Source organism: Monodelphis domestica, chromosome 4 (assembly GCF_027887165.1).
Source record: "Monodelphis domestica isolate mMonDom1 chromosome 4, mMonDom1.pri, whole genome shotgun sequence".
Classification (NCBI taxonomy): domain Eukaryota; kingdom Metazoa; phylum Chordata; class Mammalia; order Didelphimorphia; family Didelphidae; genus Monodelphis; species Monodelphis domestica.
Window position 1 is genome coordinate 434,323,849 of NC_077230.1, and position 16,011 is coordinate 434,339,859.

Sequence of the window (16,011 nt, forward strand, 5' to 3'; positions counted from 1 at the left end):
TTGTATTTTGGACCTGGCCCTAAGGTACGACTCCAACATACAATGTCATGTTTTCCCTCCTACAATGGAATAAAAGCATTTTTTGACTCTAACCTTTTCTCAGTGCTCTGATGCTTTATTTTCTAGAGTTTCACAAATTCCATTCTAGAAGTAAAGTCAAGGGTGTTAGTGTTGTTGTAGAATTTGATGCTTGTTTTTGTTGTGGGAGAACTCCCTCAAGAATGACAAGCTCCAATGATTATCTTTAAAAATGGAGAAATGTATTAAGTGGAATTCAAGTTGAATGACTGGGAGGCAGGTGTAGATGAAGACACTGCCTCCTCAAAGAGATGGGGTTTAGGATTCTTATACCCTGTTGAAAACAGGGGTGATGTGACTAAATGGGGTGCTGGGGTGATGTGTTTCAGGGACCAAGTAACCTGATTTGGCGTAATATGGTGATAAGCTGTGCCTTGAAAACAAAAGGGGGTGTGCTGCACAGCTCAGGGGATGATTAGATATCTGAGATACCAATAGAGCTATATCAGAAGCAGACTGGGGGGTGCAGATCTGTGTTTGTTGAATAGCTAGGGAAGAAACCAAAAGGAGGGTCTCTCCCAGGAACTCCTTCTTATTATTTTGCCTTCTGTTGCTCAGGGTCACCTTCCTTCAGCACTGTAGAAATGCATGGAAAGAAGGAATTCCTTTTTGACGTGGGATACCTCTGGGGTTTGGGGGTTTCCAGGGAAACCCATACCCCCATATCAGTTTGATACTGCTTTCTGAAAAGATTGAACCAGTGTTCACTCCTATTACCGCCATAATTGTGTGCCTATTGTGAACTTCTCAACAGTTCCATCATTATTGAATTTTATCATGATCGAACTATCTTTGCCACATGAATGGGTCTAAGGTGGTCTTCTGAATTTGTTTAATTATATTTCTCCAACTATTAGAGACGGAATAAATCTCCAATGCAAATTGTTTTCCCAAAATAATTTGTTTTTTTTAAAAAAGATTAAATTTTTTTTCATTTTCAGAGCAAAGACATAAAAGATGTTTAAAAAACGACTAGCATGATTTTGTTTATTAAAACAGAGACATACTTAATTTGGAGTACATTTAGCTGGGATTTTGCTTGAGTTCTGAATTTGCTCTGACTTGCATGGATCCAATTTATTGCTCTTATCCTGATCTGAGCTTAAGGTTAGAACCATAGAAAGTCATAGCTGGAGGGGAGTATCAACCATGATGTGCTATGAATGTTCGTAACTTGGGGTCCATGAACTTGTTTCAAAAACGTTTCAGTCTGTATTTCAAGAGTATTGCTTTCCTTTGTAATCTTACATATATTATGTTACAAATTAAAAAATACAATTTTGAGAAGGGCCCTATGGTTGCTTGCCGTAGGGAGTCCAGGAAAAATAAAAGGATAATACCTAATTCAGTTTTTTTTTTCTGAGAGACTTGAGGATGATGGAAATAACAGAAAGAAGTGGTTATTGATTTTGATCCTTGGTACCATAATAAGTGGGAATTTCAGACTAACTTGCCCAAGAGATCACAAAGATCTACATCCCTTGGGCACATCTGATTCTGAGAAGGAAATTTTGGAACAGGGTCCAGTATTACAATCATGTTTAGTAACTTTTCTTTCAGTAGGGATTAGGAAAAAGTGAAAAATAATTGAGGATAAAATTGACTGCCTGACCCATATCTTTTGGACTGAGATCTCTGGACACTCTGACACTGGTTTCAGTGAATGGGACCCTTCTTATTCCTGTAAGCCTGGGGGCAAATTCCAGAATTAGAAGTAAAGTATTCTCTAATACATTTGACCTTCCTCTGAATTCTGTGAGAATCGCTCCCTGATCTCACCTACTTTCCTTTCCATCAGGACCACTTCCCATAATAGTCCACTTCCTTGTCCTACAGTAAACCACAATGGTTGGTCCTATCTGTAAATTAACATCTTCACTCAAGTCATCCCATTAGCAAAGTCTCAACCCCAGAATTTGTGCAGGTAGAGAGGTTAACCTTGACCAGGAGATGGACTCTTCCTGTAAGACATAGAGAAGGAGGAAATAGTGGAAGAAGGCAAATGGGGGATACAAGATGAGAAGGAGGAGAGAAAAGTAAGCTTTTGGCAAATGGTATCACTTTTTCCCCTATAAAATAAGAGGCAAGATTCTTAGCTGAGAGGGTGGGGGATAAAGGAGATGTAAAGGCGGTTTGAAGAGGGAACAAAATGTTTGGAAGAGCCACAGTGGAAAGTGGGATAGGGAGTTAATTAGATTGGCTAGCCTCATTGAGAGCTTACTTGAGTGCAGTTTGTAGTGGACCCAGTCAGCACAGTTTCCTAATTTTCTCCATCTTTGTTTAGCAGTGTGTGCATAGGAACATTGAACAGAATGGTCAGCCCAGTTTAGGATTGTGCTGGCTTATTTGCAGTAGTTTGAAGGATACGTATAACTAATGACTAACTTGCTCTATCAAAATCTAGTTGAGTGTTTGGGTTGACTCTTGAAGTTATGAGACATTCATTGAATCCTATCCAGTAAGGAAAGAGAGGACTGCTAGGTAGTGCAATGAATAGAACATCAGACCTAGAGTCAGGAAGATTTGAGTTCAAATCTGCCCTCAGGCACTAGCTGTGTGACCTTGAGCAAACCTTATTTGCCTCAGTTTCCTCTTCTGTAAAATGAACTGGAGTAGGAAATGACAAACCAGGCCCGTATCTTTGCCAGGAAAACCCCAAATGTGGTCACAACCTGAACACCACCAAAATGGGAAGGAGTGATTATCCATCCTTCCTGTCTACCTGGTATCCATAAGGAGAGTAAAAATTGTGCCGGGAAATTTATTAAATAAATGGATGAATAAAACAACATAAATTCTACCTATTTGATATTCTCTCTGCCCAATAACTAGAAAATAACAACACCCTACTTCCTTTACCTCTCTTTTTCAGCCCTTCTATATATTTCTAACTCAAAATTCCTTTCTCTGGTGACATTTCCTCCAACTTACTTTAATTGCTTTATGTGTTCCCTTTTTCTATGCTATCTGTTTGAACCCCTAATCTGTTGTTACAAACTCCCTTTGACCTCTTCCTCTTCCCTCTCCCTTTCTTCTCCTCCTTTTCATCTCCCTGGCACTAACTGAAAATTGATATTCTCTTGAAGCTAGCACATCCCTGATCATCCCCTCTAATGCTGACTGATGATACAATCTTCCCCTAAGGCTCAGGGCCATTCGAAGTCAGCCCACTTCTTGTACTCAGAACCCATTTCCCCCTCAAGGCTCTCCCTTAGTAATCACTGAGAACCCTTTTCATCTCTAAAGTTTATGGCATTTAATAATATTTTTCTTTCCCGGTAATTATTCCTGGCATCTCTAGGTGTGGAGAGTGCCATCTCCCAGCTTCCTAAATAATGTCATGCCCTGCCTTTCTTCCCAAACTTCTGGCTGGTACCGGTCTCTTTGTGTTAGGAGGTGACATCATGACTGACATCTTGACTCGTTTGTTCTTCAGCTTCTTGAGCTCATCTCATCTCTAGGTTTCCATTCCTTTTCATATCCCCACAGAGGGGGCCCACCTTAGGTCTCATCATCATTTATAATTCTGTCACTGAAATTTTCTCAGATCACAACCTTCTGCCTTCCCCTTCTTCCCCATCTCACTCTTTAGGAGTTTACTCTTTGTCTTTAGCAGCACGCCCGGATAGTTTTCCTCCTCTAAGATAAATGGACTAACTGAAATTGTAGAGTGTGAAGACTGACTCAGCTCTGGATTCTTCACACATCTTCAAATCCTGCAGACGCTTCTCTCCTCTCCTTGGAGTCTAGAGGGCAGAGCAATAAACTTCCCCACACTTTCCTTCTTAGAGGACTTAGAACATTCTTGATAACTTCATTTTCCATCAGTTGTTCTGCTTGGTTCCCATCCAAACAAAAGGCAACTCCTAACTTCCCTTACTTCCTTTTGTGTATTGTCTTACCCCTTTAGTTTGTAAGCCTATTAAGGACAGGGGCTGCCTCTTTTGGGCTTATTTCTATCCCCAGTGCTTAGTTCAATGCCTGGCACTAGTAAGCACTTAACCGTTGAGCTGTCACAGCCGTGTACAACTTCTTGTGATTCTGTTTGAAGTTTTCTTGATTAAGATACTGGAGTTGTTTGCCATTTCCTTCTCCAAATAATTTTACAGATAAGGAGGCAAACAGGGTTAAGTGACTTGCCTAGGGTCACACAGCTAGTTATAGTGTCTGAGGCTGGATTTGAACTCTTGAAGATGAGTCTTTATGATTCCAAACTCAGTACATGATCCACAGCACCATTTAGCTGCCTCTAGAAAGCATTTGCCAGATATAGTGAATTGAATTCTGCATGATTATGGCTTCCTCAATTCTTCCCCTGTTTTCCAATAAATTATCTCTGCTTTTACTCTTCTTTCTTCCCTTCATAAGCTTCCGTCTATGGCCACTTATTGTCCTCACACCTTAAATCAGTAGTTCAGTCAGTACATAAACATTTATGAAGTACCTACTATTCTACAGGTACTTGGTTCACAGTCTCATAGGGAAGACAACATGCAAACAATTAAGTCCAAACAAGTGATATGCAAGAGAAACCAGAGAGAGTCAACAAACACATCACTAGGGTTAATGGTGGTTGGGAGAGACTTTGTAGGATTTAAATTATTGTCCAGCAACTCCAATTATTAATTTTATAAAGTTTATTAATAATCACTTGAAGTAGGAAGAATAAAAGGAAATAGAAGTATAAAAACCCAATTGCCCAACAAAATTAAGACCATGTTTTCTCCTTGCCTTTTTAAGAAGCCTGCTCCTGAAGCTTGCGATCCAGGAGAAGAGAGCAAGAGGTGGAGTACACCAAATTTATATCCTCCCTATGTCAGCATGTAATGTGAGAAGGAGAGTGGGGTGCTGGGAACTGTAGTTCTAGGGTGCAGAAATTAATTACACAGCTTCTTGTAGAAGCTATGATTTTAGGTGAAGCTCGATGGAAGCCAAGAGAGGCAGGAGGTGGAGGTAATACTGGAAAGGGAGCATTCTAAGTCTGCTTCAAATGCTTCTTGTCAGGAGATGGACTGTCTTGGGTGAGGAACAGCAAGGAGTCGAGTGTCACTGGATGAGAGAATATGTGGGAATGGATAAAATGTAAGAAGACTAGAAAGGCAAGAAGGAACCTTTGAATGCTAAGCAGAGGGTTTCATTATGGATCGTGAACGGGAGAGGGAGTCACAGAAGGGGACTGAGTATGTGTGGTTTTGGTATGATCAGACCTGGGCTTTTGAAGGGTCAGTCTGACAGCAGCACAGAGGATGAACTTATGTGACAAGAGATTTTAGGGTGGGAGAGTAAGAAATAGGCAGCTGAAACGACTCAAGTGTGAGGTGCTGAGGGCTTGGGAGAGATGCTCCAAAGGTGAAAGTGACAGGGCTTGGCAACAGATTGCAGATGGAGGGAGAGAGGATGAGGTAAATCAAGGAAGACACTCCATTTGCAAGCCTGGGTGACTGAGAGAATTATACCCTTAAATGCCATTAAGAAGTTCAGAAGAAGGGAGTCTTGTGGAAAGAATAATAATAATAACTTTCATGGAGAGATTTAAGATTAGCAAAGAAGTTTATAAATGTTATTTTATTTATTTGTCCCAAAATCCTGGATAGTAGATGCTAATATTACCTAAATTTTATATTTGAGGAAAATGAAGTAGTAAGTAACTTGTTTTGGGTCACACAACCATATGTGTCTGACTTGACAAAGATACAGTAAAGGATATGAGAAAGTGTGAGCATGAAGCAGGGCAGGGTCATGGAAACCTAGAGACAAGTGAGTATCAAGGAGAATATTATTGATCATCCTTTCTTCTTGTGTTCCAGAGTTACTAACATTCTCTTACTTCTGTGCTTCCAAGTGCCAATAGAAGAAGCCATCAAATCCTATTGCCCAGGTGCAATAGAGCTCTGCCTTGTATGTAACCTTAACTGGACCCCCACCAGTAGATGGCAAGACTTGCATTCATCTCCAATTGATTCCCTGTCTATACTCAGTAAATATTTGGATTATCCACAAGGCTTCAATTCCACTCTACCCTCTCAGCACACAATGTGACTTGTTTTTCTTAAGATTAAGGAATCTGTTGGCAGCCCATTCATCCTAATCTCACAGTCTCATCATTCCTTCATCTCAAAGTATGAATAGTTGTTTCGGCAAGTGCTAATTGCTGTACTTATTCTTTTGACTCCATTCCCTCTGATCATTCCTGGGACCTTGCTCTATTGGTCACTTTCCTCTCTTCTCCTTCCCCCTCTTCTCCTTTTCCTTCTTCTCTTTTTGCATGACCTCTTTCCTTGTCAGGGGAGTCCAGTACCTAGAGTGGCTTTCAAACCATGTCTCTGTCACTTACTACCAGTGTGACTCGAGGCAAGTGATCTAATCTCTCTGGGCTTCAATCTGCTTGTAAAATGTTAGAGATGGTCAAGGTGACCTATAAATAAGACCCCTTCTCACTCTTTATTTGTGATTCAATGATGCTGTTTTCCTCCAGTTCTCCTGACAAGTTTATTACTTCAATAATCATCACTGATTTCTCTTCCTTCTCTCATTTCCTAAATGTGGATGTGCCTCAAATTCTGTTCTCAGCCTTCCTCTCCCCACTCTCTTTCTTCATTATCTTATCAAACTACTCCCATTGCTCCCAGTACTATATCTATATAGGCGACTTCCCAATCTATAACCCTCCCCACTGTATCTTCCCTTGCCTTCAGGTTCCTATTTCCAATTGCCTTCTGGCCCTCTTTGTTCTTCTATCCTGCTTATACTAACCTAGCACTCATACCAATTTCCTTTATATGAGATTGCCACTAATCTACCCATCCAAGTTGATGTGGCCTTAAACCTCCAGGATAGATGTAACCCTTCCTTCCTCCTCAGATGCAATCATTCACTAAATCTATATATCTTTATGGCCACCATATTTCTTTTTTTCAGGGGGGAGGAAATTATAGTTTTATTTCAATGTAAGTGATTTCCTTGATCATCCTATATATTTTATTTCACGCATTAAAAGCATTAGACTGAGAAGGGATCCAGACTGCCAAAGATATCCCTGATTTAAAAATATAATGTAGACAACAGTATATGCATATCATTGGAGAAATGTAAGAGGTGGTATGTAGGATACACTTTTATTTCTATCCATTTAGGTTATATGTGCCCACATCCATCTGTCTAGATTTGTCTCTCAAGGAGGCAAGAATAGAAATTTCAATCATCTCCTCCTAACCTTTTCTAGGAAAAATTCTAATTCTTGCTAGGAAGGGAAGCAAGATAATGGGCCCAGAGATTGGAACTCTTGAGGGAGAAGGATTCTGGGATAGAATTATATTTATCTACTATCTGAATTCAAAGTTGAACTCCTGATTCCTTAAGGGAAAAAGAGGGAGCCAAGTTACATGTCCAATGCTTGACTTCTTTCCTAACAAATATCAGATTCACAATAAATGCACATAGTGGATAGCAAGAAAATCCATTTATATGAGATCACATTAAAGTAGAAATCAGAGAAATTATACATGGGAGAAGTTATACATGGGAGACAGTACCGAGTGAATGAGGTTTCTCATAGGGAATGAGATAACTCAGCTCAATGAAGAAAGTCTCAGATCTCATCCAAGGGAGAAGTTCCTGAAGTATCTGGTATCATAAGGAGGGGGAATTATAGACACTGCCAGCTCACCTACATGTCCATTTTTTATAATCTTTTTTCTTCCTTCAGGGACTTGAAGAGAAGATGGAATGGTCTATCTTCTCTCTCAGATAAGATACTCTTTGTAAATTGTTTAGTGGAATGCCTAGCATATGGCACTTCCTTAATAAGTAATTATTTCCTTTTTCAGTAGGCAGCCAGGTAGCATAGTGACTAGAGAAATGGGTTTATTAGTTTCAGAAAGATTTTAGTTCAAATTTGGTCTCATATGTATTATTTGGAGTTGGGCAAGTTATTAAAGTTACATTTGCCATAGTTTCCTCAAGTGTGAAATGGGATGAATATTATTACTTATTTAGCTGGGTTATTGTGAGGTTCAACTGAGATATCTATAAAGTACTTAGCACAATATAAGGCACATAGAAGGCACTTAATCAATTCTTATTCCTTTCCATTTTCTCCTCTTCAAATCTAGAAGCCAAAGCTAGCTCCTTCTTCTCTCCCGTACCACCACCATTGCCTGCTCTTCATATAGGTGCAAGGCATTGAGTAATTGAGTAATCAGTCTCCCAATGAAGAAAGAAGCTCATGTAACTGGCCCTTTGAGGCAAGGTTTGCACAGAAAATGAGACTTAAAGAGAGGCTTGGTTTTATTTGAGTAATTCTTTTTTTTTTAAGTTTGTTGATTTCAGTTACTTGTAGAAACAATTCCTGATAATCATTATCTGACCTCAAGCACTGGTGTCTGCTAGTGGTCTTCCTCACTGTAAAAGGGAATTCTTAATCCCTTTTTCTAATTTAACTGGGGACCTGGAAGTCCTTTGATCATGGAGATGTGTAAAGATATATCAGCCCACAATGAAGGTAAATAGAAAGCAGAGAGACAGGAAATGAGGAAAAAATAAAAGTCCAGCGTGAGTACTGAGGAGGGAGGAGAATTTTGACTCTGCCTGGTGAGCTGAGTTGATGGGTGGTCAGTTGGACTTTCTCTAATGGCAGTTATAGAGTTATAGGCAGATATAGGGAGTTATAGGGTAAGTTAGATAATTTCTCCTTCTATCTCTTTCTTATATATCCCTCCTTTTACTATATTCTCATTAAAACTAAAATTGTTAAAAGTTGCTCTCTTATTTTGTCAAAGTCCTAATTTAACCCTTACATCACCTAAGTCAGGACTGTGACAAGGATTCATGGATGGGCAATGCAATAAGTTTTGCATGCAGAGCCAGCAAAAGGACCTCTGTTTTATGGGTGAGTTCATCCCATTAACATTCAGTCATGATGACTAATTGTGTTTCCCTCCATTTTATTTTCCCTCTATTTATCCCCTCTCCCAGTCACATGCTTAGCTTTCTTCAAATATTTCAAAGGATGCTATATCCAAAAGAGATTAGAATGAATCTCCCAAGGAATGAATGAAGAAAAGTGGATGAACATTTAGTCTGATGGTCCCTTCAAAGTTGCAGAAAACCTTCCTGGGGTTGAGAGTAAGGAAAAACTTTAAAATGAATGGTGAGATCTGCCTCTTGAAAGAGGAAGATCCTAAATGAATGCATTCAAAGAGGGGATTTTGGATATTGAAAATGGTATTTCTGTTTTAGTATGCATTAGACTAGATAGAGTCTTATGCTTTAACAACCTTATTATCTGGAATTCTAGGAACAGAGGTGATAGGTATCTTCTGCTTAAATTCATGTCCTGTCCCCATGACTTTAATGGATCCCCACCTGTTCCTTTCCTGAGAAATGGGAGCTTGTCCAAAGAGTTATATAAGAATTCTGGATCTGCTTATTTGTACTTCTAGATTAAAGCTTTTCAGTGACTTTTCCTTTTTGAATAGAGAATATTACTGGAGTCAGTTTCAGTATGCAGACAATTTCTATGAAGGACAGCACTGCAATGCCTCAGGATTCGTGAGTCACTGCTGATGAGTACAAAGGGGCTAACCATGGGGAAACAGGAAGACATAAAGGCAGAGCTATACAGCAGCCAGGATCTGGGTGTCATTGAATGCATATATGCTGCCAAGATGGCATTGAGTAAGTAAAATGTGACAAAGGTACTCACCAGCAGTAGGATCATTTTGGTGGCTCTGGCCTCAGGGAAGGCTTGAGTGGCGAAGTGGACAGTGTGCATCTGCTGGACTCTCTTGTGGTGCTTCTGTAGGAGATAAATCTTGTAGCCACTGGTAAAGCTAATGAAGGTCATAAGCACAACATCAAGGAGGGAGAATACAACTACAAAGGATGAAACACTAATGATATTTGTTACATTAGCAGAGCAATATCCATACTTCTTTGTCTCTGAAGTGTTCCTAGTGCCCCTTGGTCCTTGAAGTTTCTCAAGAATAATGATATTTTGTAGCATGTGGAAAATCCAGCAGAGGACACTAGAGGGGATAATGTATTTTGGGACTCTGGCTTTAAGGGCGATCCACATGGTATTGTTGGGACTTAGGATGATGGCTTGTAAACCACTCAAGAGGCAGGTCATGCTGAGGGAAAGCCCCCGAGCCACTCTATGTAGGTAGAAGACAATTTTACAGCCAATATCATCCAAAAAATTCTTCATTCCCAAAGCTGCCATTCCCTGAGGGAAGCCTTTGGAGAGGAGCACCAAGGAGTTGGCCAAAGCCAACTGGGCGAGAATCAAGTCTATGGATCGCAGCCTCTGGCCAGTGAAGAACATGAAAGTGAAGAAATAAATTAGGAAGAAGTTTCCCTGCAGCCCAATTACTGTCTGTGAGAAGAAGGCAATACTCAGGAGCTTGTCTATAGAAATCATATTCTTGGTGTCCAAGAGAAGAATTTCAGTCTGAACCTGAGGAACCCAGAGAGAAATAGAGATTCTATGACATCCCTTCATATTGATCATTCATTCCCACCGCAAAGACCTCATGAAGTAGCTCCTTCAATACTACACAGACATACAAAAATTCAGTGATTTATAAGTAGTGACTGTCTTCTGTGTTAGTTAATGTCACCTTTTGTCACTTACAAATTATTGGATCTGTATGTAATTTATGTTTTTTAGCTAAGATTAGTAGGCTCAGTATTCATGGTCTGTACTTTTAAGAAAAATCAAGATAAAGTGGTTGCCCTTTCCTTCCAGAGGAGTTTTCTGCTTTTCCTGAGCTCACTTAAGGAAACCACCATTATGAATTGGTAACTGTTCTATCTCAGCCAAACTCCCTACCTGATACTTTTCTTCAGGCTAATTTTGGCTAACCCTGCCAATTTATTTGAACCTGTAATACATACTACCCCACAGCTCTTTTCTGGAAACTCTTCTTTCTTTCTGGAGACATGCATTTCATGCCTTCTATACTGCTGAAGTATAGTTTTGGTTTCCATTTGTAAGATTTTGTATTTAATTTAATTTTATCAGATTCAACCCAAATTAAAAAAGAGCTTGACAGGCTGCAATATTGGGGTGAATAAAATATAGTGAAATTTAATAGGAAATAATGTATTGCATCTGAGAAATATCCTCTTCTTTTTGAAACTTACTTTCTATTTTAGAATCAACACTATGTTTCAATTCCAAGGCAGAAATAGGACAAAGGCTAGGCAACTGAAGTTAAGTGACTTGAGCAGGGTCATATAACTAGGAAGCACCTCAGGCCAAATTTGAACTCAAGATCTCCCATCTTCAGGCCTCACTTTCTTTGCACTGAGCCACTAACTGTCCCTGATTTTTCCCACATAAACCTTCCCTACAAAAAAATCACACAAGATTCAAGGCACTATTAGGAAACTCAGTATTCACATAACAAAGTAGCCTATGAGTCCCCATTAGTGCATTTTTGCTAACTAACCTATGGATCAGTTTTACAAATAAATGTATCAATTCACATAAAAAATGAATTGCAAAAAAAAAGAATTGCCAGAAATATTTCTTGCTTCTCCCCACATTGAGCACCCTGGAATGAACATACTCTTTCACAGATTCACACATGAGAGAAAGGATACACATACACAGAACATGATATTTAGGGAACAAATATGAAGGGGTAGGAATTGGACATAGAAAGTATACATGGAGGCAACTGATATGGCCAGGAAACATTCATTTAATAGCTCATGTCATAATCTTATGTGGTCAGGAACAACATGCATTCAGACTTCTTTAGTTCCTTCTATGGCAGTGATAGCCTTTTCTATCATGAGTCTCTTGGGACTGTCTTGGATCCTTGCACTGTTGGTAGCCCTTTTATAATGTTTAAAAATTCTATTCTATTTCCCACATGTAAAAAGTTTCCAAAACTTAAAAAAAAAGAATTTTGAGTCTTGAATTCTCTCCCTTCTCCCCTGCCCTAATGGTAAGCAATTCCATAGATTTCATATGTGCAATCATGTAAAACATTTTTTATAGCAGGCTGAAACCCCCAAGCAAAGCTTGGATCCAGAGACTCTCAAGCAAGGCTCAGGTTCGTAGAACAGAAAGTCATCAGCCACATTCCCCCTCCCTTCTCTCTTTCTTCATCTAGGGCATATTTGTATCCAGTATCCCTAGAAACCCCTGATTGCGTTTGTATCATAGAACCCATGAAAACTCCAGAGAAACTCTTGTGTGTGTATCATGTGACTTATTAACCCCCCCCCCCCATTTCTCAGGCCTCTGCATAACATGTCCCCTATTAATCACTGATATATGGCAGGTTGTATTATAATTGCTTAAGGTCACTCTGTTAATCATTATCTCTTACTATTGGAAAGTTTGTGTTGGAGGCTTAGCTTGTTTTGCTCCTCCTATAAAAAGTATGATAACTTTCAATAAAGTCACTTTGGTTGCCATCCGCTCCTTAGCCTTCCTGATTCCGCACAAGTGTTTCATTCTTCTTATCCCTTTGGACCCCCAAATGTTGTCAGGCAGGTCCTGACAATTTTTCATATTAATTCTTTTGTAGAAGGAAACTTGAACAAAAAAAATTCAAGACTCAAAATCCTATTCAACTCTCACCTTCCCTTGATGCCTATATTAACTCCTTTTAACTGCTCTAATAATTACAAAGTGCTTAGAAGTTACAAAGATCATTTTCCCATGTAGGGATAGAAACTGTTTAACCTTATTGAACATCTTTTGATTACTCTTTCTTGTTTACCTTTATATGATTCTCTTGAGTCTTGTATTTAAGTCAGATTTTTTATTTGACTCTGGTTATTTAATGAAAAATGTTTGAAAGTCTTCTATTTAATTGAATACTTATTTTTACCCCTGAAGGATCATGCTCATTTTTGCTGGGTAAGTAATTCATCGTTGAAGTCTTCTAGGTCCTCTGATCCTTTAGGGCAGAAGCTGCTAAATCTTGAGTTATCCTGACTGTAGCATCATGATATTTGAATTTCTTCTCTTTGACTGTTTGCAAGATTTTCTTCTTGACTTCAGAGTTTTGGAATTTGGCTATAATATTCATGGCAGTTATTCTTTTGGGATCTCTTTCTGGAAGTGATTAGTGGATTCTTTCAATTTCTGTTTCATCCTCTCTTTCTAGAAGATCAGGGAAATTTTTCTTGATAATGTCTTGAAATATGATGTCTAAGATATTTTTTATTGTGGCTTTCAGGTAGGAAAATAATCTTTAAATGATCTCTCTTGGATTTATTTTCCATGTCATTTATTTTTCCAATAAAATATTTCACATTTTCTTCTATGTTTTCATCTTTTTCTCTTTGCTTAATTATTTCTTGATGTCTCCAGGAGTTATTAGGCTCTACTTGCTTATTTCTAATTTTTAAGACATGATTTTCTTGAGTGAGCGCTTGTGCTTCCTTTTCCATTAGGCCTATTCTACTTATTTAAAGAGTTCTTTCCCTTAGTGAATTTTTGTACCTCTTTTTCCATATGACTAATTCTCCCTTGTAGGGAATCACTATGAACAAGCCTCCCTAAAAAAAGATTAAAGTAGCCAAAGGAACTTCTTACTGTGTTTAGAAGTTAAAAAAATCATAACTTGATAAAAAAATCTCCCCAATTTTAGAGATAACATGGAGTGTATAACATAATTCTTAAAATTTAAAATGTGAATGTATTAAATGTTCCAATAAAATGAAAAAGAGTGATAGATTGGTTAATAAAACAAAACTCTACAATCTAATGCAACACATTCAAAGAATAAAGATATGCATAAACTAAAATTGAGGGTAGGAAAAAGTTACTATGCATCAAATGAATAAAAAATCAAGAGTTGTCATAATGCTATTAAGCAAAGTAAAAACAAATATTGAAAAAATATTAATACAAGCAAGCTATGTTCTGCTGAAATGAACTATAGCTGACAAATCAATATCAGTAATAAACTTAAACTCCAAAAGCCTCAATATACAAATTCATAAAGAAAGTGATTTCTGAGCTTCAAGAAAACTTAGACAGTAATACAATACAAAAAGGAGAGTATTCCTCTTTCAGTTTTGGATAAATCTAAGAGAAAGGTAAACAAAAGGAAAAATATGGAAGTGAACCAAGACTTATAGCTTCTTCTAAATAAAACTGCAAAAAAGAATATACATATTTCTCTATAGCACATAGAACTTTTATAAAAATTGACCTGAGAGTGGGGGCATAAGGATATTGCAAACCAATACAAGAAGGCAGGAATAATCACTACATCCTTTACAAATCAAAATACATTCAGAATAAAAATTGTTTTAGTGACTAAAAACAAAGATATAGGCCCAACAGAAGAGTTTAAAATGGAATCTTAAATAATTAATGGGTCAAATAACAAATCAAAGAAACAATGAAAAAGTATGAAGAAGAAAATGACAATGATAAAATAACATACCATAATTTCTGGGATATAGCTAAGTCAGTCCTCAGGAGGAAAACCATATCCTTATAATTATACACTAACAAAATAGAAAAAGAGAAGACCATTGAAATGATTATGAATTAAAAAAATTAGAAATTAGAAACCTAATTAATAAACAACCCTAAAATAAACACAAAAGGAGATATAAAAATTAGGGGAAAGATAGAAAATTGGAAGCAAGACTCCACAAAAATAGATAAATAAAAATAAAAATTAATTCTTTTAGAATAACAAATTTGATAAACTTTAGACTAATTTGATTAAAAAGAAAGCAGAAAATGAAGTCAATAAAATAGAAGATGAAGGTGAAATCACAGCAAAACCAGAAGGAAAAAAGAATAATGCAAAAATATTATATACCGATTTAAGTTAATAAAACTGAGAATGCAAAAAGTAAAGAATATCTTTTAAAATATAAAAAGAAAGTAGAGATTCTTGGAGGAACTCAGCTTTGGAAGAAGATCATGTGAAAAGAGATATTCTAAATGCAAATGAAACTGGTAGAAAAGTCCAGAATATTAGAAGACAATTTGATACAGTAGTCTCCTGGTTTGATATTTCAAATATGTCTTCTTTAATTTTCAAGAGGTCTTTTTGGTGTTTATTTTGATTGTGTTTATTTGTGATTTTAATGGGCAGTTAGGTACCACCATAGAGTGCCAGGACCAAAGTCAAAAAGACTCATCTTCCTGAATTCAAATCTGACCTCAAGCACTTACCAATTGTATGACCTTGGGCAAGTCATTAAACTATGTTTGCCTCAATTTCCTCATCTGTAAAATGACCTGTAGAAGGAAAAGGCAAACCACTCTATAATCATTGCCAAGAAAGCTTCAAATGGGCTTATAAAGTTGGAAAGAATTGAAAACAACTGAAAAATGATATTTGTGGTTTTATTTTTTACAAGTACATTTTAAGTTCACCAATCCCATTTTTTCTCCTTTATTATTGTATGTTTTCAGAGATGCTCTTTTTCTCTGAGCAGAGTTTTAGATCCATCTGGGAAATTTGGGTAAGTGTAGAATTGTTATCAACTTCTTAAATGTAGTTACTGTTTCTGTTTTGTTCTTTGACCCACTGATCATTCAGGATGTCAGCATTTGGTCTCCATTTAGGTTTACCTTTTTTGTATGTGTTAATATTTTCTGTATTAGTCCCTATGTTTACCACATTGTAGTCTGTAAAGGACATGGTTCTATGTTCTTATATTTAGCTTCCCAAGAGAAAAATATGGTAATACCCTTGTCATGCCTTTTCCATGGAAATGTTCTTGTGTGGCACCATTATCCTTTTCAAATAAAGGCTGCTAGGAGATGCGGTAGACAATACACTGTAAAATGGAGATAATAGTAGCACCTACCTTGCAAGTTTGCGTTATTGATCAAGTGGCACAATATCTGCAAACCACTTAGCACAGTTCCTAGCACTTAGCAGGTACTAAAAAAATGCATGGTCTCTTCTCTCTCTCCCTTCTACACTTTCCCAT

General features: G+C 37.6%; 2 protein-coding genes across 5 annotated transcripts in view; one reads left to right on the forward strand and one right to left on the reverse strand.

Annotated features, from left to right (window-relative positions):
• Window positions 1–16,011, forward strand: part of LOC100023417 (zinc finger protein 420-like) — a 621,149-nt gene that overhangs the window by 152,829 nt on the left and 452,309 nt on the right. The gene's annotated exons all lie outside the window — the stretch shown is intronic.
• Window positions 9,530–10,498, reverse strand: monDomV1R1282 (vomeronasal 1 receptor monDomV1R1282). Its single transcript, NM_001166779.1, is given in 1 exon segment — window positions 9,530–10,498. A coding segment is annotated over 1 exon segment (969 nt).